Source organism: Haemaphysalis longicornis, unplaced genomic scaffold (assembly GCF_048455015.1).
Source record: "Haemaphysalis longicornis isolate Haplotype H1 unplaced genomic scaffold, Haemaphysalis longicornis Haplotype H1 scaffold_9, whole genome shotgun sequence".
In the NCBI taxonomy this organism is placed as follows: Eukaryota; Metazoa; Arthropoda; class Arachnida; order Ixodida; family Ixodidae; genus Haemaphysalis; species Haemaphysalis longicornis.
In genome coordinates this window covers 55,145,017-55,168,509 of record NW_027526460.1, presented here as the reverse complement: position 1 = coordinate 55,168,509, position 23,493 = coordinate 55,145,017, and the positions used below count along the sequence as shown (strand labels likewise).

At 47.9% G+C, this 23,493-nt stretch overlaps 1 protein-coding gene and 1 long non-coding RNA gene across 2 annotated transcripts in view; one reads left to right on the top strand and one right to left on the bottom strand.

The window, feature by feature from the left end:
* LOC144153203 (putative transporter YutK) overlaps positions 1–13,114 on the bottom strand; it is a 43,470-nt gene extending 30,356 nt beyond the window's left edge. Inside the window, exons 1-4 of the mRNA XM_077684857.1 lie at positions 12,944–13,114; positions 11,977–12,345; positions 6,632–6,779; positions 2,518–2,769 (exon numbers count right to left, since the gene is read on the bottom strand). Coding sequence (XP_077540983.1) covers positions 2,518–2,769; positions 6,632–6,779; positions 11,977–12,345; positions 12,944–13,074 — 900 coding nt within the window. The 5' untranslated portion in view covers positions 13,075–13,114. The remainder of the gene's footprint in view (positions 1–2,517; positions 2,770–6,631; positions 6,780–11,976; positions 12,346–12,943) is intronic.
* A 2,291-nt stretch (positions 13,115–15,405) lies between these two features.
* LOC144151331 (uncharacterized) lies at positions 15,406–23,236 on the top strand. Its single transcript, XR_013318849.1, has 4 exons — positions 15,406–15,509; positions 18,851–18,993; positions 21,228–21,303; positions 23,135–23,236. It is a non-coding gene; the product is annotated as an uncharacterized LOC144151331 (long non-coding RNA).
* The last annotated feature ends 257 nt before the right edge of the window (positions 23,237–23,493 follow it).

Sequence of the window (23,493 nt, the reverse complement as noted above, 5' to 3'; positions counted from 1 at the left end):
CACCGCAAATGTTTTGCAAGTCACGAGTTCGAATCCCCGCGGGTTCGTGCTTTTTTTTTTTGTAAGTTAACTTTTTCATTTTCCGCCGATGTTTTCTATATGGAGTTAACCTTTTTTTGGACCGCAACGTTCATGGCTACACGAACTAGTTCACAAAACGCGCGCAGGCTGGCACTGGCGCGCTAGCGAGTTCTCGTTAGTGTGCTGTTGCCATAAGCACCGACTGCTTGCAGGCAGTGGGCATAGGCCAGAATGAACAGACCCTTGGCCTGGTGCGAACACGCTTTTTACGATACAGGCATGATGGGGGCAAGCTCCAAATATGGGGGAAAAGCGCATGACATTTGGGCGTCTGCGGGTACGCGGAGGGCGTTCATGCACTGCGTAGGTCTCGGCTAGTGAATGCTACGACTACAAGCCGTCCTGGGAGGCTTATCTTGTGCATTTTACAGCCGACAACATGGCAGAAGCGCGGTACGATGATTACTGAGATATTGAGAATGCCCATCCAACAACGCCATTGGTTATGTTTTACAGAACCGAAACCGAAACCGAAACTTGTTTGATTGCTAACCTTGGGCATCGTCCAATCACGGCGCCCCTCCTCCCAACGTCACAGCCTTAGTTGGTGCGGCCGCCGCAAACCACGCATGGTAGTTTTTCTTCTTTCGCGCTTTGTAAAATAATTACCGATTTGTCAACCGGATAAACGATGAAAAGTGTGCTAATTTGAGCCAGTCTACGCAGTGCAAGCAAAAACGGGAGCTTGACAAATTCACTTCAGTGTCCCTTTAAACCCCACAATCAAATCAGTACTCCCCTCCGGAACGAGAGCAGTAGAAGTAATGTAGCGAGTTGGGCAGTCAGTACAAGTGCACCTTCGAAAAAAAGCAGATCTGAAAGAGACAAAACTGCAGAACAAGCAGACAAGATGATCGCTCGGCGAATGGGACAGTGTGAGGTACCGGCCTTCCTTTCTGCACGTGTCATCTGCTTTATTACTGTTTCTGCTTCCAAGACAAGGTCCAGGACTGCAATTTATTGCCAAAAGATTAAGTGCGCACCTTAACAGTTTTCCCTGACATATCTGTTGTTATTTGTACTTGCAAAAAACAGAGCTTGTCAACTGTACTGTCCTCAAAAACGTTTGTGGGTAAGGGACATCGAAGCCACTTGTGGTCAGCAGCAAGCGGTTTAGCCACTGAGCAGCTCCTGCGGTCACACTTGTAAAATATTACAATTTGCAGGTGTCGGACCTTTTAAACAAATTATGAAATGGAAAAAGTTTGCACACATCGGGCTTTCGCTTCTGCGCACTGGAGCACTCCTGCAGCCTGATTGCCCCACTACAGTTGCTGCTAGGGAAGGGCAAAGTCGTTTTATATCCCCTGCAAGCTGCGGAGAATGACATTTCGTTTGGTCAGCTACCACTACGCTCGCGCTTCCAGCAGCAACAGACCATTGCTACATTGGTGCTCATTCATTTCCCTTGTTGTTACATAGAGCGTGATAGTGTTCAATTGTCTGGAGGGGAAAGTGCGCGAGCAGGTACGAAGTTGATGGTACGTGAAAGAAAAAAAAGCCTGAATTGCATTGACTGTGCAATGTCAACAACAGAGGGTCGAACCGTTTCGGCATAAACCGGTAACCGTTATTCCTTTTTTCAGTTCTGTTCCGATTAGGGTTCAGCGTGCTAAAAAAATAACGGTTCGAGTTCGGGTTCAGTTCCGGCAAAAATACCAGTTCAGTTCCGGTTTTCGGTTCGGTTCGGTTCCGATTCGACACCCTGATATATATATATATATATATATATATATATATATGTGTGTGTGTGTGTGTGTACTGATTTCCTGCCTTATATTTGCGTAATTTCTTGTTCTTGTTCAACAATGTTGACAAGTAAGAACATTGACACGGAACTTGGACGTTTAGATTTAGCTGTGGGTATATAAGACTGCTGCGCAGCATTTGTATCACCTTGGCCGGGTGAGTGAATCGAGTCACAGACAGACCGACCGACAGACAGACCAAAATTTCTGCGTTTAAGTAGCGTACAAAGATTGTCGTCTTTAATAGGATTTCGCCTCTTGATAAGTATAATTATAAAAGCACTACTCATAATCGGGAGTGACCTGTCAAGCGCTCGTACATTGAAGATGAGCTTCGTGTAAGGATGTTTTGTGTCTGAGTACACACGTAACAATATTCCTCGCACTTAACAATTCCTTCCCGGAGAAATCGCCTATTCACCTTTTTAACCGTGTCAGAAATAGCTTGGGCCCCGGCGCATAAGATAATTTCACTGATACTGCAGTCTCACACGTTAGGCACGGAGAACATAGGTGAACACGCGTGTTCCTCTAATCTGTCCAGGCGTATCTGTCCGGAAAGACACATGTCACAGTGCAATAGTGCATGACCTGTGGGCTGTTCTTAGAGATTGTAATGTCCCCTCTCCTAGCGAGGAAAGCACGTTTCATTATGAACGACGAGAACAGCGAGAAAAGAAGAGCTCACGCTAAAAATGTAAACCGGGGCGACGTCCCGTATGCCCACTGCAGCGGCGGGTTCCCCGAGCACTCGGGACATGTTGATGCCCGTGGCGAGGTGACCGAAGAGGAAATCGAAGCCTTCGTTGCCCAGATCGCGCAGCACGAACAGGCTGCTAAAGAAGCAGCTAAGAGCTTTGACGGCCGGCGCCCACTGGGTGGTGACGACGGTGGTAACCAGGTGCGCCATCACACCGACCTGGAGGTTGGTCCAGTTGATCTGCAAAGAGCCAGTCGCGCCTCGCTCTCCACTTTTAAAGGGGCCATGAAGACAAAATAAACGTTCGCTTCATTAAGGAGACTGGGTTACCACGATTGCAACAGTACCAATTTTGTCTCTAACTTGAAGTAAATGATCACAATGTTAAAGGAGTAATGACGCGAAATTTCAAAGCTGAGATAACTATGTAAAATGCTTCCTTTTTGTCCGGAGATATCTCCCAACAAGTTTCAACATAAATCGTTCAGCGTAACCTACTTTAAATCCATTTTAATCCTCGCATGCCCGAGAAAGCCCACAGCGGGCCGACATGACATCATCTGCTACTTGCCCCAAACTGCTGACGGCGGGGCTTCCTTGACGAAGCCAACGCGTTGGCTGTGGCTGTCGCGCGCTGCTCCGGCGTGTGTACACGTCATGGTTTTGGGACTGACGTCATGCTGCCCGGGCGCGCGGGGAAGGTGAGAACCTCGGCCGGTCTCGGCGCGCACGTGCGCTCGCTCGCGCGTCTAGAGCAGCAGCGGTATGGCAAGAATGGTGACGTCAAGAGATACCTATGGCGGCCTCTCGGCGTTCGTTTTGTCGAAACCGAAACTGACACGAGTAAACGATGCCGTAAATGAATGTACGCTGCGCTCGACCGTCTAATGTGCCATTCTATGATTAGTGGGCTGGTAGGCACGCATAGCAGCGAAAAAAACGTAACACGAAAATTTCGTGTCAGTAACATTCAAGAGGGGCGACTCCACAACCACATTTCGACGATTTCTTTATGACGTTATAGATTGGCGTGCGTCGACCCAAGTCACCGCCAAGAAACATGACTGGAATATTGTAGTGGGCCCTCTAGTTCCGCTTCATCATATCACTTGATGCTAACGCGCAGTTAACACGCTGATAAAAACGTTTTACAGCGAAGCTCTTAGCCTCTAGTTGGTCTGAAAATTTCGTTTCGTGAACAAAACAACCACGCAAGACTTAGCAGTTCTCATCCAAGACGCCGAGCGAATGTGTCAGGGTAATCAGGCGTGAAGTATAAAGCTCACAATTCGTGTCAAGAAAAAAAAAAATCCCGGACTATCTCCACTAAAGGGAAACCAGGGGAGGGGCGAAGCATGCAGTGTATAAGTGTATGGCTTGGCGCCTTGGCGTTTTTGTCATCGGAGATGAAACCGTTGGGGGGTAAAGTATGCAAATTTGCTGCAAAGGTCTCTGTCTTTGAAGCACGAACCGTTCTAGCGCGAGGCGCTGGAAAACGAGTGTCCCGGTGTGTTCTTGTATTACGCGTTGCGTTCTAGCACGAGGCGTAAACGAGTGCCCGTGTATTTTAGTACCGTGACTACATGAGACATCGACATGAAACGTCGACAGCCCGAGTCCTTAAAGGGCTTCGTCCCTAAAACCACAAAACAAGCATCGAAACCGCATGATGGATGATAAGGCGACGAAAAAAAAATGCCTCCCTCCCCCCCATGTGTCCTGGTAAAGATTAGGTTTGCAGCTGCTCTCGAAAGAGGAGGGGGGTTGACGTCATTCGAGGGCTAGTGCATGCGTCAGGCCAGGCAGGACCCAGCAGTTCTCGCTCAAGACGCCGAGCGTCAGGACGCAGCATTTGCCGCCATAGAAGCCGAGTGCAAGCGACGAGCCCGTCGAAACAACGAGGAAGGTTTCATAGCTTCCCCATCAGCATGTGTAGTGGTTTACAACAGCTTCGCTGGACATCTACTTTCTCAGGGCGGGATCGCGTTCATTGTTTCAGTGACGGCGAATATTACGACACTCTTGCCCATTTTACGTCACTGTAGCCGGAAATTTGAAGGTTTTTCAATATTTCTTGCACTTTTTTTGGACAAAGAAACGTATTCCGTGTCTGCAATGGAGCTGAGTGCGTTACCACATAGAGTTTCATACTAATATGTACAGAGGAAAATGTGTCGCTGCAGTCGCGGGCCGCCGTGGGCGGCGCCATATTGCCGCTAGCGACGTTCCTCGCCTACTTGGCTTAGCTAGCCATATGGCTACTTTTTTTGTCTCAAAGCCAAAATCAACAAAAAAGGGTAACATTTTTTTCTTGTTCAGCGCGCATAAAATATCTATATAATCACTGACAAGTTAATCTTTCTGGAGGTTCAATTTTGAAATAACAAATTTGATGAACCCTTTACAGTAATATTGTTGCTTTTTGCAGCCAGAGCCAACTTTTAAGCCTGTTCATGAGCCATGCCAAGGACAAGTGGAACGTGCCTGTCCGGTACATGACGGCACGCTTGCCGAAGCGCGGCTCCCGTAGACAGTGGCGCCAGATTTCCTTATAGTGTATATTAGTGAGAAACTCTATGCGTTACCAATGCCCAGAGTTGTGTTTTGTCTTCATGGCCCCTATAAGGGCAAAGCATATGTGCGGAGAACGACAGGTTCCGGAACGCGTTTCCCCTTTCTGGAAACCGGTCCGCAGCGGTCCATAAAACGCATGAAGGCAGCTCGAGGAGGAACTGACAGCTCGAGGAGGAAGAAGCCGATCCGTCGACTGCTACGACGCTCCGCTGCGCCGCTCAGCTTGCGATAGCTTAGGAATTTCCTACTCGCAGGATATGAGCTGCCGGATTAAGCGCCGTAGCAGACGACAGAGCGTCTTCTCCTTCCTCGAGCTGTCAGTGCGCATGCGCCGGCTGCCTCCAATTCTCGCCACTTCTCGGCGACGGCGCTTCGCGGAGCGCAGCGGCCACGCGCTCGTCGTTTCCCTTTAACAGTGGGCAGCACTGTACGTGACAGAAGACGGATTATCCGACGCACGTAACTGTGGGAGCAAAAATTTATTCGGCTTATAAACTTGCTGATCCAGCTCTTGCTGGCATTAACTGGGGGGGGGGGGGGGGATTAAAATTATTCATAGTGGTGCCTCTTCACAGCCATAACGACTGTAATGTGGTGCTATTTGCACCGGCAGAAATATGTGTGACAACTAGCTAGAATACACCCATTGAGGAATTGGTGTACCATATACCAAAATTTACTCACTTGATGTTGACGGATCGTCTTGGATTGAATTAAGTTAGATTCGGGGAGGAGCTAGGGCGTACGGCAATGCTTCTGGCCGCTTTGAAGCCGGTTTTGGTTTTGATCCCTACTCTCAGCAAATAATAAGTGCACGCTGGAGTCGTGCAACTACGGTAATTATGCAGGCCGTGATTGCTTTTTCCCAACTTTTTGGAATACCGCATTTCTGAATAGCGCATAATTTCCCGTTTTTGTTCTATACTCTCCCACGTCTCTCTGCTAAACCTTTCAAAATGTCCCAGACCATAGCCCCCCTACCATCTACTCCTGCTTCCCCCACTAGACCTAAAGTCCTTCTTCCCATATGAAAGCTTGCTCGCTTTCTCTCTTTTGAATGTTCCATAGGAGGTCACCCTGGCAGTTACATCTTTCTAAATGAAGGAGATATATCCCCCTGGGAAACAACAATGCGTTATCCCCTGGAGTGTTGACTAGAATAAATCCTTTACCCACGAAGAACAACAAGACAACGCTGGGTCATTTACTCGACGCAATGATGAGGAACTAACCGAGGGGAAGTCTGTGTATACGTTTGCATCTATTGGGTACGTCACCCTCCTCATCACCGCTCTTCTCAGCCCTCCCCAAGTAAACACCGTGCACGCATTCTATGTTCACTTCTGTTGTTCAAACCAATTTTGTTTCGCAATACTTGCATAGTTGATTTGATAGCGTAAAGAACGTTAGCACTTGAACGCTGCATAGTGCAAGCCCTCGGCATCCACAGCCTCCCCAGTCACCGGACGGACCCCGACGCCACTGAAGGGCTGCGCGATTTTTGGTTTGTCGATGAAACGATGCTCACGTGATTACGGTCACGTGATAGCCCAACAGCCGTGCAGATGATCAGAAGGTAGCCGACCAGGGACCTCAACTTCAGCGTATCGTGCCAGGCGGATAGAGCGAGGAGCACGAAGAGCGCCACAATGCAGAAGGGCAACACTGCTTGGTTCCTGTCAAAGTTCCAGAAGAAGGAAAGAAAGAAAACAGCAACATTGTGATCGTACTTCTGTTTAAAGGGACCCTGCAACACTTTCGATAAGCGTTTTCACTCTTTCCTTCGCGTCTGGAACCACTGCGAAAGCTGTAGTTATTGCCAGCACGGAGCGGCACTGCGTGTTTGCTCGCCGCACCAGATACGTTTTCCATGTCTGCTTTGTACCCGCCGCGGTGGCTCAGTGGCTAAGGCGTTGCGCTGCTGAGCACGAGGTCGCGGGTTCGATTCCCGGCCGCGGCGGCCGCTTTTCTGATGGAGCCGAAAAGCAAAAACACCCGTGTGTACGAGATTTCGGCGCACGATAAAGATCCCCAGGTGGTCAAAATTAATCCGGAGCCCTCCACTACGGCGCGCCTCATCGCCTGCGTTGCGTCGGCGCGTTAAACCCCACAATCAATCAATCATCATGTCTGCTTTGTTTTTGTGGCTTTTTTTAAAAGTTACCATCGAAAAGCGTTCATTGCTGCAACTGAAGAAAAACCGCCCAACAGCCGACACATGGCCTTAGTGATGTAATTCGAACCGTCGAAGAACGTCAAGACCGGGAAAGAGAGAAAAACCTTTTGAGCGAATTCACAAGTTATCTGATGGGCATAGAGCAGTAATTTTTGGCTGAGGTACTTTGCGACGCCCTAATTTAAGCACTGGATGTGTTGGGAAACTACGTGCTGCAAGCATATAGGATTTCAAAAGAAGTTGAAAAAAGTGTTGCAGGGCCCTTTTAAAGACTCCCTTACTGTCTGCGCCAGGCTATCAGTTTCGTCGACTGTGTTTTTGATGTTCCGGCATTTCAGCATTAAATGCTCCGATGCACTCCGTGCAGATGGTACCTGTGAAGCTGCAACGTGCGGACGGTGTTTTGAGTATGGCGTGTGGCCGACGTGCGACCGGTGTTTGCCACTGTTACGTTGACACTGCTCTACCAGCCCCGCTGCCACCACTGCCTGCCGTATCACTTGATTTATGCTTCACGAAATCGCTGGCTGCGCGTTCGCTCTGCTGCAAGAGATTCCTTTTCGCTTCCTCCGGTGCGCCTCTCCCACTTGCCAGTGTCATTAGATGCGAGAGTGTTGCTAGGTTATTTTCAAACCCAGCCAAATTCCCTCTCCTTACTTCTAGCTCCTCCTCAACCTGGTTTTTTCTCGCATGCGCACTGGGTTGCACCGGAGGAGTTTTCTAAGTACGAGGGACTGTCGAACTTTCCTCCACATAGCCATATAAAGCAGCGATTTTAAAGGACCTAAGATAGTTTCTTTACGTTTTTGTATCAGATGGGCTCCTATAGTGATAGATAATGACGTTTCTGAAAGAAATTACCAAAACGGATTATTGAAGTACGAAGGAATAAGTTTGCGCAAAAGACGAGGACGAAGAGACGAGAGGACAAGACGAGCGCAACTTCCAACTTTATTTTGCATGATATAGCAACACACATATATACCTCCCACCGGTGTTACCGTCTTTCCTATCACTAGTTGCACCACCCGATAAGGCGTAACAAGAATCACAAGTCAAATTCGAAACAAAACAATTCGATAAAACGGCATGACAAAACAGTATGCACCAGGTAACAGATACTACTTAGGCTGCGTACGTCTTCCACAAAAAACACGTGTCGCACTTAATATCAAAGATAGACGAATAAATCAGAGCCAAAAAGGTATAAAACCACTAAGAATAAAATGATAACCTGATAACACGGGTATAAGAATCGAAGTTAAGAACACAGCTCGTGTTTCTGGTGCATGCTGTTTTGTTACGCCGTTTTATCGAATTGTTTTGTTTTGTTGTATTTGACTTGTGATTCTTGTTACACCTTATCGGGTGGTGCAACTGGTGATAGGAAAGAGGGTAACACCGGTGGGAGGTATATATGTGTGTTGCTATTTCATGCAAAATAAAGTTGGAAGTTGCGCTCGTTTTGTCCTCTCGTCTCTTCGTCCTCGTCTTTTGCGCAAACTTATTCCTTCGTACATCATGAACCAACTAGCCAGCAATCAAGCCTTACCAAGTATCATTGACTTCACAAACACGTCATAGAATTACTCGGCTCCCGTCGATCCCGCCATTTCCAAGCCGACAAATTCGGCCGCATTGTCCACGCGATCGAATTAATAAAAGGGAAGGATTAATCGACTGTAATCCGGCTATAACCTAAGGGCTGGAGGTTAGCCGAAACAGCGAGGCTGGAAGCAACAGTTTGGACGCTGCGGCACAGAAAAGCAATGACTTATCGGCGCAACAGCCAACCAACAAGAACGATTCCCGCTGCATAGGCGTGACGTTGGCTACAATCCCGCGTCCGTTCTTCTAGTGCGCAGCACTTTGGCGCCCGCTACTATGGTTTTGCGGCGGTGATGTCCTCGTAACCAAGCGAGCGAACGAGACACCGAAGGAAAAAAAAATACGGAGGAGGAGTGTCTGGCGAAAGTGTGAGGGGAAGGCATGCTGGGACATGCTGGGCCGTGGCGATTCGCATGGGAGGTGACGCCATAGCAGCGCGTGCCGTCGTTCGCTCGACCATGGCACGCTCACTTCCCGAGACGCAGTTCTCGGCGCCGACGCGTAGGCTTACCATCGCTGCCGTTGAAAGAACCCACGAGCGAGTGCTGCCTCAGCGCACCGCAGCACTCAGGAGTGAGTGCTGAACAACAAGTGAGGCAACCGGTGGATGTGCTCCGCGTCCTCCTCGTTGCGTGGCTCATCTGAACTATGTTACATTTGCGTGGGAGGTTCAAACACGATTTGCAACAACATGCTCGGCGGCGGCGACGCGCTGCGAGATAAGGGGCCCTATTCTCGACTGCACAAATTGCCGGCAATTCAGGCAATTTTCCGGAAGTCTTTTCTGATTGGCTTTCAATTTTGGTCACGTGCTTCCGGTTGACAAAGCGGTTGTGTGTGCTGTCGTCATTTTGACGTTTCATGTCGTTTTTGGACACCAGTTCTAAAGTTTGCCTTATTTCTCGTTACTAAAGGCGCATAATTCTTGGCCGGCAATGAAAAACCAGACTACAGGCAGCGGGCATGACAACGTAAGCCTGTCTTTGCTATTCAACAACAATACTGCTTGTAATACACACCCCCTCTGTGATTGGCTGAGAAGGCGTGACGTAATTTAAACAGTTGGCGGGAACGATTACGTCATGCATTGGCAACTTCAGCCTGCGTAAAAGTGACGTAATGCTACGTAACAGCTTGAAAATGGCGGCTATTTTTGTCGCAAAATACAAGCAAAATAGGGCACAATATTGCCTTGGCTTATGGCGCCGCGAAATGTGCGGCAATTTGCAGCAGGAGCAGTTTCGCATGCGCGCTGTTTAAAGCATGTTTCCTACCGAAACAAATTATAGTTTCAACTGCTTCCAAGTCAGCGATCATGGAACATACAAATAACATCCAGTATTTTGCTTTTATGTTTGGCAACGAAATAAAAATTATTTGTTTGGCGTAACCGCAACATAAGAGGGCAGTACAAGCCTCTCCATGACAAAGAGAACCCAATGCATGGCATTTGTCCATACTTGTCCTAGTAAGCTGTTGGGTCACATGATCGAACTCAAGAGAAAAATAACAATGAAAAGTGACTATTTAGTTCATTACAGCGCTGATAGCAGTCGAGCTTGACGAATGAGTGAATCGGCGACATCCGTGTGCTCCGCGGTTATCAGGCGTAGCGCTTCGCTGCTCTTATGTGTCATAGAAGCGATGGTCACGGCCGTCTTTTTCTGTGATCACGCCATAAACTTGTAACATAGCAGCAGACGATGGCGTGGCGACGGTGGCGGCAGGGAAGGTGATAACGCAACAAAGCTTGCATTGAAGCAGAGCGCCCAGCTATGTTAATAAAAGCGATTGAAAGAAATAAATAGATACGGTAAAAAAATTGTGTGATGTTCTTTAGCTCGACATCCGCCTTTCGCTCGCTTTTGGATCAACGTTACTCGATCGCCTTGTGGTGTTGGCGCCAAATTTGACCTCCAGAAATGTGTTTTTCTTGTCAGCCTCAGCTACCGTCTTAATTTTTATAGTACATGCCAAGTGTTTTTATATCTTTCTTGCACAATATTTGATACCTTGGTAGCGATCTTTATGAGTGACTCGTCAAATTACACTGCATGGCGTCATAGCTATAGGTGCAGCACGTCACTGATTGCTTACGTCGTGCTTACGCAAAAAAAATGGGCGAAATGCCGGCAATTTTTTCAGTCGAGAATAGGGCCCAAGGGCAGAGTAGCGCGCGCCGCCGTGCGTTCGCTGATCTCGCGACCACTTCTTGAGACGCAGCAGCTATGCGCCTTGACCGAGAAGACTGCAGTTCGCGCTGCGCACAAATTTCGCATTAGTGACTGTAGTAACCGCCAGCTGATTTGTCCTCCATACTATCATTCTCGGAGAGCCTATACCGGCACACATCCTCCCTTTCACAATTCAGTTGCCCCTGCACCCTATTCCAAGTGCACGCGGGCACTCGATTCTCGTTGCCGCCGCCGTCGTTTCCGGGTGACATGGGTGACTAAGTTACCGCGGACGCCTAGTGCACACGGAAAGTCACTGAATGAACCTAGTAATACTACCGCGTTAAAAAATGGCAGCATATCCACTCCGTGGATGATGGCGAGGGTGCGGAGTACGGGGACTCGAAATGACATCCAAGTTGCGCCCCGAGTGACATCCGATTTGCGCCCCGACCGTCATTCGATTTGAGCCGTCAATTGCACCTTGATCATCCCCTAAATGAAACTGCCACTCACGGCTCAAATCGAATTTCGCTTGATTTTCGATTGATGGTGGTGTGCGCACGGATGGACGCGGATGGACATTGGGAGGTCCTAAGGTACTCCGCCCCGTTACGGCCGAGGGAGTAAGCCGTTTGACTCTCGGGTACTAACTCACGGTCGTAGCCCAATGGGCAAGACGACTGGCACTAACTCTGTCTGGTCTACCAGACACAGACTTGAATCCTGCCTGTGCGATTTTTTGCGATTGTAAATGCTATGCGGACGGACGCGGACGGACATTGTGCGGTCCTAAGGTGCTCCGCACCTAAAAAAATTGTTGCACCCACAGTGACCTCTGGCCAGCGCAAGATGAGTAATGACTGAAGTCGATCAAAATCCCCGCAATACAGCCAGTCAGCACATTCGACTTACAAGAAAGGCACGGAGGAAATCCAGGCGCGGCGGGGACTGTCTTGTCCGGCCGCCAGACGGCGCACCACGTACACAGCGCCGCGGTAGGCGGCGAGCGCGTACCCAAGCACGGTCAGCGTGATGAGGGCGCCCACGCTGTTGCACTGCTCGCCCAGGCTGCTCCAGGACTGCACGATAGCGACCACAAGGTACACGTGGAAGGCCAGCAAGGCAAGGCCCTTGGTACTGGCAAGGAAGTCGGGACACCACCCCTGCTCGTCTTCCGTCGTAGTTGCGCAGAGTCCACGCTCAGCGGCGAGGTTCACGAGCGCCAGGCCCTCGGACAGAGTCGTGGCCGTGGGTCGTCGCTTGCTGCTATAAATTATGTACCTGAAACGGCAGTTGCGACACGGATATAAATGAGCCCTACCACGGGGCGTAGTGGATTAGGCTTCGACGGCCTAGCTAAACCAATTCTGTAGACAATTGTGAGGACATATTATTGCACTGCAAAGATCTGTGCTTAGCGACGGCAGCGACTCACGTAGTTTGCCCAGTGCTCGGGTATCAAATTGCCTTGATTTACCCTTAAGTAACACTCCCCTCTGAACGCGCATTGTCACTTGACTACGGTGACCAAACTTAGGTCGAACCAGCTGAAGGCATTAAATGCACCACGAAGCTCTGGGAGGTAATTTAATAGCTGCAGAAGAGAACCGACGATCGGTGAAAACGAATTAGAGCTGAGCGGAATCGGCAATACAGCGCTCCTCTTTATGAATACAGTTTCTGTGCGACCAAATAATCCTTTAATAAGGTAAAACTGTGATTATCAGAATGCATAGTTTTGCTGTAAGTAGTGATTTACAGTGACGAGCTAGAGATCATCCGAGCTAGAAAAGAAAACGAGATAAAGCTTGTAATGGCAGCCGACTAACACGCTCTTTGTATTACTGAGAAAGCGGTGACAAACGAAGTCATGGCATACCTGCTATCGTGGCGGGAAACGGAGGGGCGACTGTAGACGTATTCTCCCGTCTCGCTGGGCTGTAAGCTTTCTGTGTAAATAGAGGGCCGGGTATCACTCGCGTGTTCGTCGACCACGTCTCGGGACGTCATTGTTCCGAAGGATACTACAGTGCTGCGGAATACCTGGCAATAATGATGCTAATGATGACGACGACGATGATGCTAAGGTTGCTGCATTTGATGAAGGCGGTCTCCCTTTATTTCTTTAACGCACCGTATGACAGCGTGTGGGGATTGGCTAGGCCCTAACCTAACGGTGAGGGCCAAAGTAAGGGAATTGGCGATCGGGCCACGCACTCTTCCTGATTCTTCTCCGGAGAATCTGTATTATCAGGATACCAAATTTATGCATAAATCGGGTAACTATGCAGTTACGAGTGGTCTGGCAAGAGCTGTGGGAGACGGGCCTGCCCTCTTCTCTCGGCTGCTGTGTGCCCACAGCGAGTTCCGTCTTGTCTCCAACTAACCTGTTTGCACCAAAGAATTCTTCCTTCCCGTGTCCTCCCCTCACTAATTGCCTTAACGGCCTAAAGGCCTCCCTTCCATCAGTAAAGGCTGTTAATCCCCATCATCATCATCGTCACCGCCGTCGTCATCGTCATCATCGTCATCGTCGTAATCGTCTGCCGATAAACTGGGATGAAAAAAACAGAGTAAATCAAAATAAAACGGTACCAAGGCGCAATTTATCTTCGAAGGAATTGGCTTCGAACCCGGAAGGTGCTGACACGTTCCAGCATATTCGTGTATTAGTAGCATGTGTTTGTTTTGCGGCGCCAGGGGCTGGCGTACAAATACACTATGGAGTCCGCGGAACACACACTGATGGCACTTGTCTGTCTTGAGGAGCAGAATTTTGATTCGGCTCCACATTCTTCTGGCTCGTCCGCCACTGTCCATGATCCGGAAAAAGCCCGTGGCAACGGCTCTCGAGCGACACAGCGGCGTGTATTTTTCTTCGATACTTATATGCTTAAACGTCACTGGTCCGGGATGAGGAGCAGGCCGTTCTGCTCGTGACTCTACCAATGTTTAAGGACAAGAAAGGGTCATGATGCTGATGACGATTAAAAGGCCGATACCTTGACGTGCGTGCGTTGGGGCTAAAAGATGTTTGTTTAGATCTCATCCTATGATAAAAATATAGCATGCAGCAGGCTAGCTACTCCTTCTCCTTTCTTCTTTTCTCTTTGTCTTGAGCACAGGTTCACAAGTTGACGCCGTAATTTTTCACTGTGTATGCAAGATCCTTCGCAAAGTCCCACCCTCTTTTTTCTTCTTTTGGGTTGAATTTCAGCCTTGAATTCAAAACGAGAACCCGGCGTGTTGAGTAGATTCTTCCGGTTTTTCCGCATAACGCACGCAGTTCAGCGGCTGTTCCGCACAAATATAAACTCTGCAAAAAAAAAAAAAAGAGAAAAAAGCCAGAAACCAAGAAGGCCTGCTATCACTTGAGCCTCCTTCTTGATTTTTAGCTTCAGCATGCGAGCTTGTTTGGTAATCTGCATATCAGCAGTGGATTCGGTTGTACTCTACACAGGTGACTGAACTCTAGGAGAGCTCCTGCACGTGTCTTTAGCCTGAAGCCTCACGGAAGCGTCGTAAAGTGGCCCAGCGACTCTCCATCACCTCTTGCCTCTTCCTAGACCGCGCCGGCCATTAAAGAAAAGCTTCTTCTTTATCTCTCTTTTCTATTTAAAGCGGTTGCCTCTCCGTGCCGTACGGCACGTGTACGTCGACACGCGGTCATCCATTTCACTTGTGCATTCACCGCACACGTTTCCTTAATTATATTATTATCTATGCCCGTCAAGAGAGTGAAACAAAAGCCAAAAAAAAAAAAAGAGTTGCGTTTCCGCACTATTTTTTTCAATTCTGTGCAACGCTTCAAATTTGGGACAGCAGCCAAGCAAAATTGACAGCACTGCTATTTATTATTCCATCTGAATTGCTGAGCGTACTTCTCATATCGATCATGCATGAACATTGGAGCCCTAGTATCAAGAACTCTTCTTGTGAAACTGGTAGTTTGTTGTTGCTAACGGGATGACATCACAAGTATATGAAAGCCAGCTTTCATAGCGTCCGCACGCGCCCACAACAGCTTGCCAAGCGCTGCACGTAACTTTACTGACAGTGGCAGTCGCCTATCACGTACTGTTTTCTTCAAGTTCGGCCCCTAGGAACGAATGAGATCCGGTTGTTCTGCGCTGCGCTGCTTTAGCCGGGGCCACCGGCGGTGGCAAGAAAGTTCAAAGGGAGGGGGTGGTCTTCGCGAGAGGGCTCCAACCAGGAATGACGCAAAACAGGATTTCCGATCCCAGACCGCTGCAGGCCCATGCACATGTGTTATCGAACCCCTCCTCTCCGTAGACCTCCTTGTAGAGCCACTAGGGATGGCCTTGAAAAGGACCCAGAGAAAGGTCACTTCAGTCCAACTTCGGCTAGGGTCCTGTCCGCTTCAGCAGGCGTCGACATGGGAGCCAAAGGAGTTCTGCTTGTGCTTGCGTTCATGCTTTTCATGGGTGAGTTGCAGCGTTGCTCGTGTACTCTGAAGCTGGGCGTAAATATTTTACTAGTTTTGAGCAGCAAAAATTGGCGCCTTTCGCAACTTTCGGTCGGGGTCGGAACATTGTTTTTTCCCCCCTTTCCTGGAAGCTACCGGACTATGTGAACGCGCACAGGGTCTGACAGAAAGAATATGTGATCACTCGCGTCTATACTCCCATTTACCATATTCCCCTACCCTCTTCATTCTCTTAACCGGTTGTAGCTTCTGGTTAACGACACTACGTTTCACCCTTTCTCCCTGTCCTCCTCTCCTTGCGCTCTCTAACGCGGAAGGACAGGCTGCTTTGAACGCCGCCCCGGTTTTAACCTCATCTGTGAAGTTTGGGAGTAGGGAAGTTAAGTGGTTTCCAATTATTTCCCGGACAGATTACGTGGGCGAAGCAACTGGCGCCGAGGGGTCTCAGCGGTATGATTGCAGCCTTTTCTGGTGGTGGTAACCGTACGGGTTCAACGCAAAAGTACACTTTCGGATTATTCGTTTTTTGACAGAAGAGCTGTTTAAGTTTTTAAGTTCCGTCGTCGAGCTTTACCAGAAAATTCAGCCCAGCCGAGCGCACGTGGGAATGCGCCCCGTGAGGAGCGCACCGCGTCGTCCCTGCTTGCGCGTGGGCGCGAGGATAACAATGCACAAGAAAGGGAGCACTGCACAGTTGCCGGATGCTAGTGTCCGCTCGTAGCTACGCAAAGGAGGCAGTTCCGTGTCGACATGAAACCAGGTTCTACGGGGTTAGCGTATATTGTATTTCCGAGTGGTGGAGCAGGCTTGGGAAGTCAAGCTGAGTCAGCACCAGCCGTGGTGGCGCAGTGGCTAAGGCTGCTGATCCAAAGGACGTGGGTTCGATCCCGGCCGCGGTGGCTGCTTTTCCGATGGAGGCGAAACGCGAAAACCCCGTGTGGTCGAGATTTCGGCGCACGTTAAAGATCCCCAGGTGGTCAGAATTAATCTAGAGCCCAGATGTTGTTCGGCGCGTTAACCCGCTAAAATTTAAATTCAATCCAGGCTATAGGACAGAACGGAACATTACAAGGGTCGTTATTTCGCGCATGGTGGGCGGCGCCTGCATGCTGATGTTTTTTTTCACTGAAACTTATGTGGCCCATGTATTCATGTATCCATGTATATGACCCGGCCATGTATCAATAGTGATCCATCTACTTGTATGTCCGCGCACAAAAACACCCGAGGCTGCATGTGTCTTTGAAGCGCATGGCGCCGGAAAACGAAAGTCCCGGTGTGTGTGCTATTAGCACGCATTCACCACCAAAGTCGCACGACGTTCAAAAACACGATTTGTACCCCAAGCCTATACGTCACGTCACTTGGATATTCATCTTTAGTAAACTAGCAATTAGTTAGTATCATTTGCAAGATCAAGAGATGACTTAAATGAGCCATGAAGAAAAAATACAAGTTTGTTTTATTCGAAAGATTTTGTGTTTTAGAGTGTCCCCAGCGCTTGCGCAGGAGCAAATGATGCCGTATTCACTGAGAAATTAATCAATTTAGGTTAAAATTTTGATTATCCCGCCAAATCGTCTGTTTTGGTGACGTCTACAAGGAAGTCATAACGGAAAAGAACTTCCACTGCCCCATTCGGCTCTGCAGCCTTGCTTGCCGTCAAACTTCCCAGATGGCGCTAGCATACTCTGCACTCAACCGTTGCTTTGTTTTTTACCGTTTTTACACCTGGCTTGTTTTTGTTACGGTAGAAAGTAATCGCTTCTGGAAACAGGGTGCATGCTTGAAAAACAGGGTCACGTAAGGCAACGTCGCTTACGCCAATCGGCCAGCGCCGTGTAAGACAACTCCAAAGCGTCGGACTACTGTGCAGCTAAAACAAGCATAGTGCGCCCAGTACCAACAGCAGTGGTCATCGGTACTTCTATGTTTACGTGTATTTTCGGAACTACCGCACCATTCTTACTGCTGTAAAATGGATATGCATTACATTTAGGCGCAAACAGCTCGTTCGGCAAGCTTATAAGATGTGCCTAATTCGCGTTTGCTTTTGCCGGCCTCCGCATATCGCAGAGCAGTCTGGTATGTCTCTACTTGAAAAAGGCGCTAAAAAATACACAACACGAGCACGAAGAAGGACGGGACGGCTCGTGTTGTGTATTTTTTAGCGCCTTTTTCAAGTAGAGACATGCACCAACTAGCCCAACAACGTACTTTACTGAAGCAGTCTGGTATGACGTCATAGGTTGTGTTGCGGGAAATGAGCTAGTGGATCGCAAGGCCATTCCTTTTTTTCCTAATTATATAGCTTATTTGAGCGAAGTTTACGTCCAAAGTGGTGTCAGTATGATTCTAACGAGGCAATCTTTTGAATGAACCAAACTTGTGTTTTGTCTTCATGGCTCCTTTAAAACTCAATCTTTTACGTTTTCCCCTTTGGATATGCTAGATGAATTACTAAAGGGACCCTGCAACACTTTTTTCAACTTTTTTGAAATCTTAAATGCTTGCAGAGCGTAGTCACCCAACACATCCAGAACTTACATTAGGGGGTCGCAAAGTATCTCAGCCAAAAATTACTGCTCTATGCCCATCAGGTAACTTGTAAATTCGCTCAAAAGATTTTTCTCTCTTCACCGGTCTTCACGTTCTTCGACGGCTCTAATTACGTCCCTAAGGCCATGTAGTGGCCGTTGGCCGGTTTTCCTTCAGTTGCAGCAATGAACGCTTTTCGATAGCAACTTTAAAAATAAAGCCACAAAAACAAAGCAGAAACGGAATGCGTATCTGGCGCGACGAGCAAATCTCGCAGTGCCACTTCGTGCTGGCGATAAATAGCTTTCGCACTGCTTCCAGACGCGAAGGAAAGAGTGGAAGCGCTTGTCGGAAGTGTTGCAGGATCCCTTTAATAGGCATCATTGTCAAGATTGATTGATTGATTGTAGGGTTTAACGCGCCGACGCAACGCAGGCGATGAGGCGCGCCGTAGTGGAGGGCTCCGGATTAATTTTGACCACCTGGGGATCTTTAACGTGCGCCGAAATCCCGTACACACGGGCGTTTTTGCTTTTCGCCTCCATCAGAAAAGCGGCCGCCGCAGCCGGGAATCGAACCCGCGACCTCGTGCTCATCATTGTCAAGATCAGTGGAGGGAAAATAAAGGCGTTTGCGTATATGTGTGTTTTTTTAGAGATGACCATCGTGACTCTCAAGAGAAGTAAAATTTGCGCATACCTTTCACCTAATTCTGTGTCAACTCTATGTCGTGTGCCACAAAGCTTCGCTGTTCATCCGCCATGACAGAGTGGAATGACTAATGATTTTTCTCCCTTGCAGCGTGCTTGGCCAACTGCCAAAGGGGCGGCGGCTACCCGATTCGAGGAGGAGGTGGTGGATTCTACCCACCAGGGGGATACCCAGACGGCGGATACCCGCATGGGGGACGCCCACATGGCGGGGGCGGAGGAGAGTACTGCAATGTACGTTTCGCTTCTTTACACATGAGATGTCTTTAGCAATATCTAATTCATCTGCATAATTTTTGTGCGTTTGTGCATGCGCGCGTGTAAACAACGGCAGTTTTCCCAACAGCAATGCTTTTGCCAGTTCGCAAGCTCTGGCGATCGAACCGTGAGCGTGACCTTCAGGGTACAACTTCAGGGGGTGTAACGGGGGGTGTAACGGGGGTGTAACGGGGGTGTAACGAGGAGGAGGCATCGTGCACTCGTTTTATGACACGCTATCAGGTGCAGGGGGCAAGAAAAGAAACACCGGAACTTCCTGCTTACACCTATAGCGTCGTTCATGCACTGGTGTTCTTGAAACACTTTTATTATTCTCGTGAGAAACTGCTCCAAATGAGCGCGCAGTTCGGCCTCTGCGACGAACTCTTGATTCTGAGGCAAATAATCTTGGTCTGACCTCCTGCAAATAAAGGAATCGGTTAGTGGTGCCTGATTTTTTCAAGACCCGCCGCGGTGCCTCAGTAGCTATGGCGTTGGGTTGCTGAGTCCAAGGACGCGGGTCGATCACTGCCCCGGGGTGGCTGCTTTTCTGATGGAGGCGAAAAGCGAAAATGTCTGTGTGTCGAGATTTCGGCGCACGTTAAAGATACCGAGGCGGTCAAAATTATTAATCCGGAGCCTTGCCCTACGGCGAGCCCAGGTGTAGCTTTGGCCCGTTAAATCAATCAATCAATCAATCAATCAATCAATCAATCAATCAATCAATCAATCAATCAATCAATCAATCAATCAATCAATCAATCAATCAATCAATCAATCAATCAATCAATCAATCAATGAATCAATGAATCAATCAATCAATCAATCAATCAATCAATCAATCAATCAATCAATCAATCAATCAATCAATCAATCAATTAATTAATCAATGAATCAACCAACCAACCAATCAATTAATTAATTAATTAATTAATTAATGATCAATTACTTAATTAATCAATTAATTAATTATTAATTAATTAATTAATAAATAAATCAATCAATCAATCAGACTTTTTCAAGCGCGAAGAATATTCTCTTAGATCAATTATTCACACCGTGTTGAGTAAACAGGGGTGATTCAGTATCTTTTGGGTGGGATTACGTGCGGGCCGCAGTTTATCACCCCGTCTCAATGCTTTTCTGCACAGCACAGCAAGTGCAGGTCTGTAGCTAGCAGGGAACGGAATGTCGAGTAACTTAGACCTATGTTCTTTACAATGGCGTTCGAACTCGATTTACTTGTGAAAACATTATTTTCAACAGGAAAGAATGGAATGAAATGCAAGCACTACTTTAGAGGAGACATTTAACAAAAGAAGCTGAGTAAGGAAATAAAAGCGAGCGCGCTGCCAGCGATAGGGAATGTCGTCTTCAATTACAGCGCCTCCACAGCTCGTAGACATTAGGGCGGCACCATTTAGACGAGTGTTGCGACAGCCAAAGTGTAGCAGCTCTCTCTGGAGTGAAGAGCAGCTGGAGTAAACGACAGACAACAAGTTACACGTAATAAAACCACACTTGAGCTGTGACAGAACCAGATTACCAGCGACCACCTGGAAGTCAGCAACTACTGGCATCTAGGACACCGGTCGCCCGGTCATCACTTGGATTCCCGGACTAGAGAACCACTCCTACTTTATGGCACATTAAAGATTCATACTACTACTATTGGGACCATACACCCCCGACACACGCAATACATACACAGGAGCTGCCCTGGCTAGATTACCGATAGGGCACACACATGCAACACACTCCCGCCTGCTCACTGGATCTCCAAGATCTCTGTGTAGCAGGTTTGGAGACGGCTTATCCGTGATCCACATCCTCATACAGTCTAAGGCACTAGAAACAACACGACACAAACACTCCGCACAACTATACCGACAAAACATTCCACTACACCCATCGTACTTTTTAGGAGACGACCCCATAATTACCCACAAGCGTACTTCTAAGTTTCTTAGCGATGTGAAGTTTTTACTCCTCATTACTTACCATGCATGTTGACCCCCTGACCCTTTACACCAGTCATCTTCATTGTCTTTTATGTCATTAATGTATATTTTTAGTTAAATGCTTTATTTTTAGTATCACTTCGTCCTCATAAAACAGCTTTTCCTTGGCGCTCTTTGCCCTTAGTCGGACTTGCGCCATAATAACCCTGTCTTCATCATCATAGCAGCTCTCTCTCTCTCTCTCTGCAGGGACGTATATGCCGGCGGGGCCACTACTGCCACCGGCCGCCATCCTGCAGGCCTCCTTGCCGCCATGGTTACAGATGTAAGGAATGACTCTCCAAGAACATCACCCTCACAGATTAACCATTATTTACTCCTTTTCTTTATGGCGCGAAAGTTTATTTGCAATGCATCGCTGGCTAAGGCGTTGCGCTGCTTGAGCACGAGGTCGCGGGTTCGATTCCCGGCCTCGGCGGCCGCTTTTCTGATGGAGGCGAAAAGAAAAAACGCCCGTGTGTACGAGATTTCGGCGCACGTTAAAGATCCCCAGGTGGTCAAAATTAATCCGGAACCCTCCACTACGGCGCGTCTCATCGCCTGCGTTGCGTCGGCGCGTTAAACCCTACAATCAATCTATCAGCAATGCATCTCTGGGTAAAAACAAGAACGATAGCTTATTTTTTTATTTGTTTAACAACCAGGGTGGCATTTCAGAGTTTAAGAACACGTGCTTTGCCAAAAGTTCGTATGTCTCTCGGCAGATGTTTCTGGTTTGAAAATAATTCCTAATAATAATAAATAATTCCTAACAATAATAAGAAATAAAATAATAATTACTTTACGGCGGAATGAATGTAAAGTGCTTCCGCAAGCTTTCGGGCATAAAACATTTCCCTTTCCCTGGAGAGGCAGTTTTGTACGTTGAATTTTTTTCCGGCCTAATAGCTTTTGGCAGAGTGCAGAAACTTTTGGCGGAGACTGTGCATCCTATGGACATTTTTAACCTTCCGCATTTTGTGAGAGCATTTATTGATTTAAGTTTGAGGGGAGAAGTAATATTATCAGCGTAATATGCTAGCGGTGTGGCGCAGTCGACGGGATGTTACAACTGCGAATGTGCAGTGCAGTTTACAACTTTCCCGGATCTTATCAGTGTGGGATAGCACAGATAAACAGTTGATAATGACCATGAAGTAGGGCGTGAGAAGCCTGAAACGAAGTCAAGAGCCTCCGCGTAATCACGCGACGTCATTGCCATGGTTCGTAAGGTGACTGAAAGAGCGCGCCTGGCGTTTTGTGTTTTTTTCCATCATTAAAAATAAACTAATGTCCTAGAATTGCGCCGCAATGCGTTTTTAAACAAAGGCTTGTATTAGCTGAAAGACAAAGAGGCGATCGACAAGCTCACTTACGGTCTCCTTAAAAGTGTTCAACAGACTCCGCGATATGCACGTGTACGATTATTGGCTCGGTAAAAAGATCAGATGCGCTAATATGCTGTAAATTATGCAGAACATTACCAGTCGCATTTATGCATAACTGAACTGCCTTACGTGCAACTGGCTTATCTGGAACTGCGAAAATACGCGCAGTTTCAGATAAATTTTGCCCTCAGGTACGAAGGTTCGCGCTCCAGCTTTTAAAATCCAGACGTCCTAGCTTTATTATGCTAAGGTACTTAGCTGCTCAGAGCGTTTAAAATTACTGATTAAGTTGCTAAGTGCTGGTTGCCATTGGAGATAAAAATAATGACGTTACTCGTGCACTCGAACCACGCCGCCCGTAAAAATTCCTAATAGCTATTGCTGGCCGAGGGAAATGACATTTGATAAAATTACGATGACTTTATAAGCTCGAGTTTTTATTTTAAAAACTGCTTGAGCTTAACACTCTTCAGTGTGCGTGCGTGCGTGCGTGCATGTGAGCGCGTGCGGGCATCCGTTTACATTCCTATGCGCATGCTCTTCCTCTTTCAATGGTGTGCTGAGTACTTAGACTTGTTTTTTGATGAGGTGGATTATGTAGACGTTTTGGGGTTCACTAGAGAGACCTCGTTCCCACCGAAAAAAACAAAGAAAATCATGTCTACCCGTATACGTGTCCTACGGGTAAGAAAACTTGTTTTGTTCATTTTCTTGCGCTCTGTTTTACAGGCGTGCCGTACTGAAACCGAAGTGGAGAAGAAGAGACCTGAAGTTGTTCCGCCCCGGCGTCAAATTCAGAAAGCAGGAACAAAAATAAAAGACTTTCAAAGAGGGGTGCCTAATCATTTTGCGGTAGATGGGGAGATAGAAATGTCCCACATTTATCTCTAATCAAATGACGATCCAGTGAAGGCTAGCATCGTATGATCGCAGAATTGCAACAATTCAGTCGGCAAATTATCGCAATGGTGGTGGTGGTTGTGGTGGTTGTTGTGGGATCAGGCGGCGTTAGCCTGGTTGGATATGCCGGCAATTGCTCCGCCCAAGCTCCTCCTAATTAGGCAATGGTAGTGTCCTTTTGCCACGAG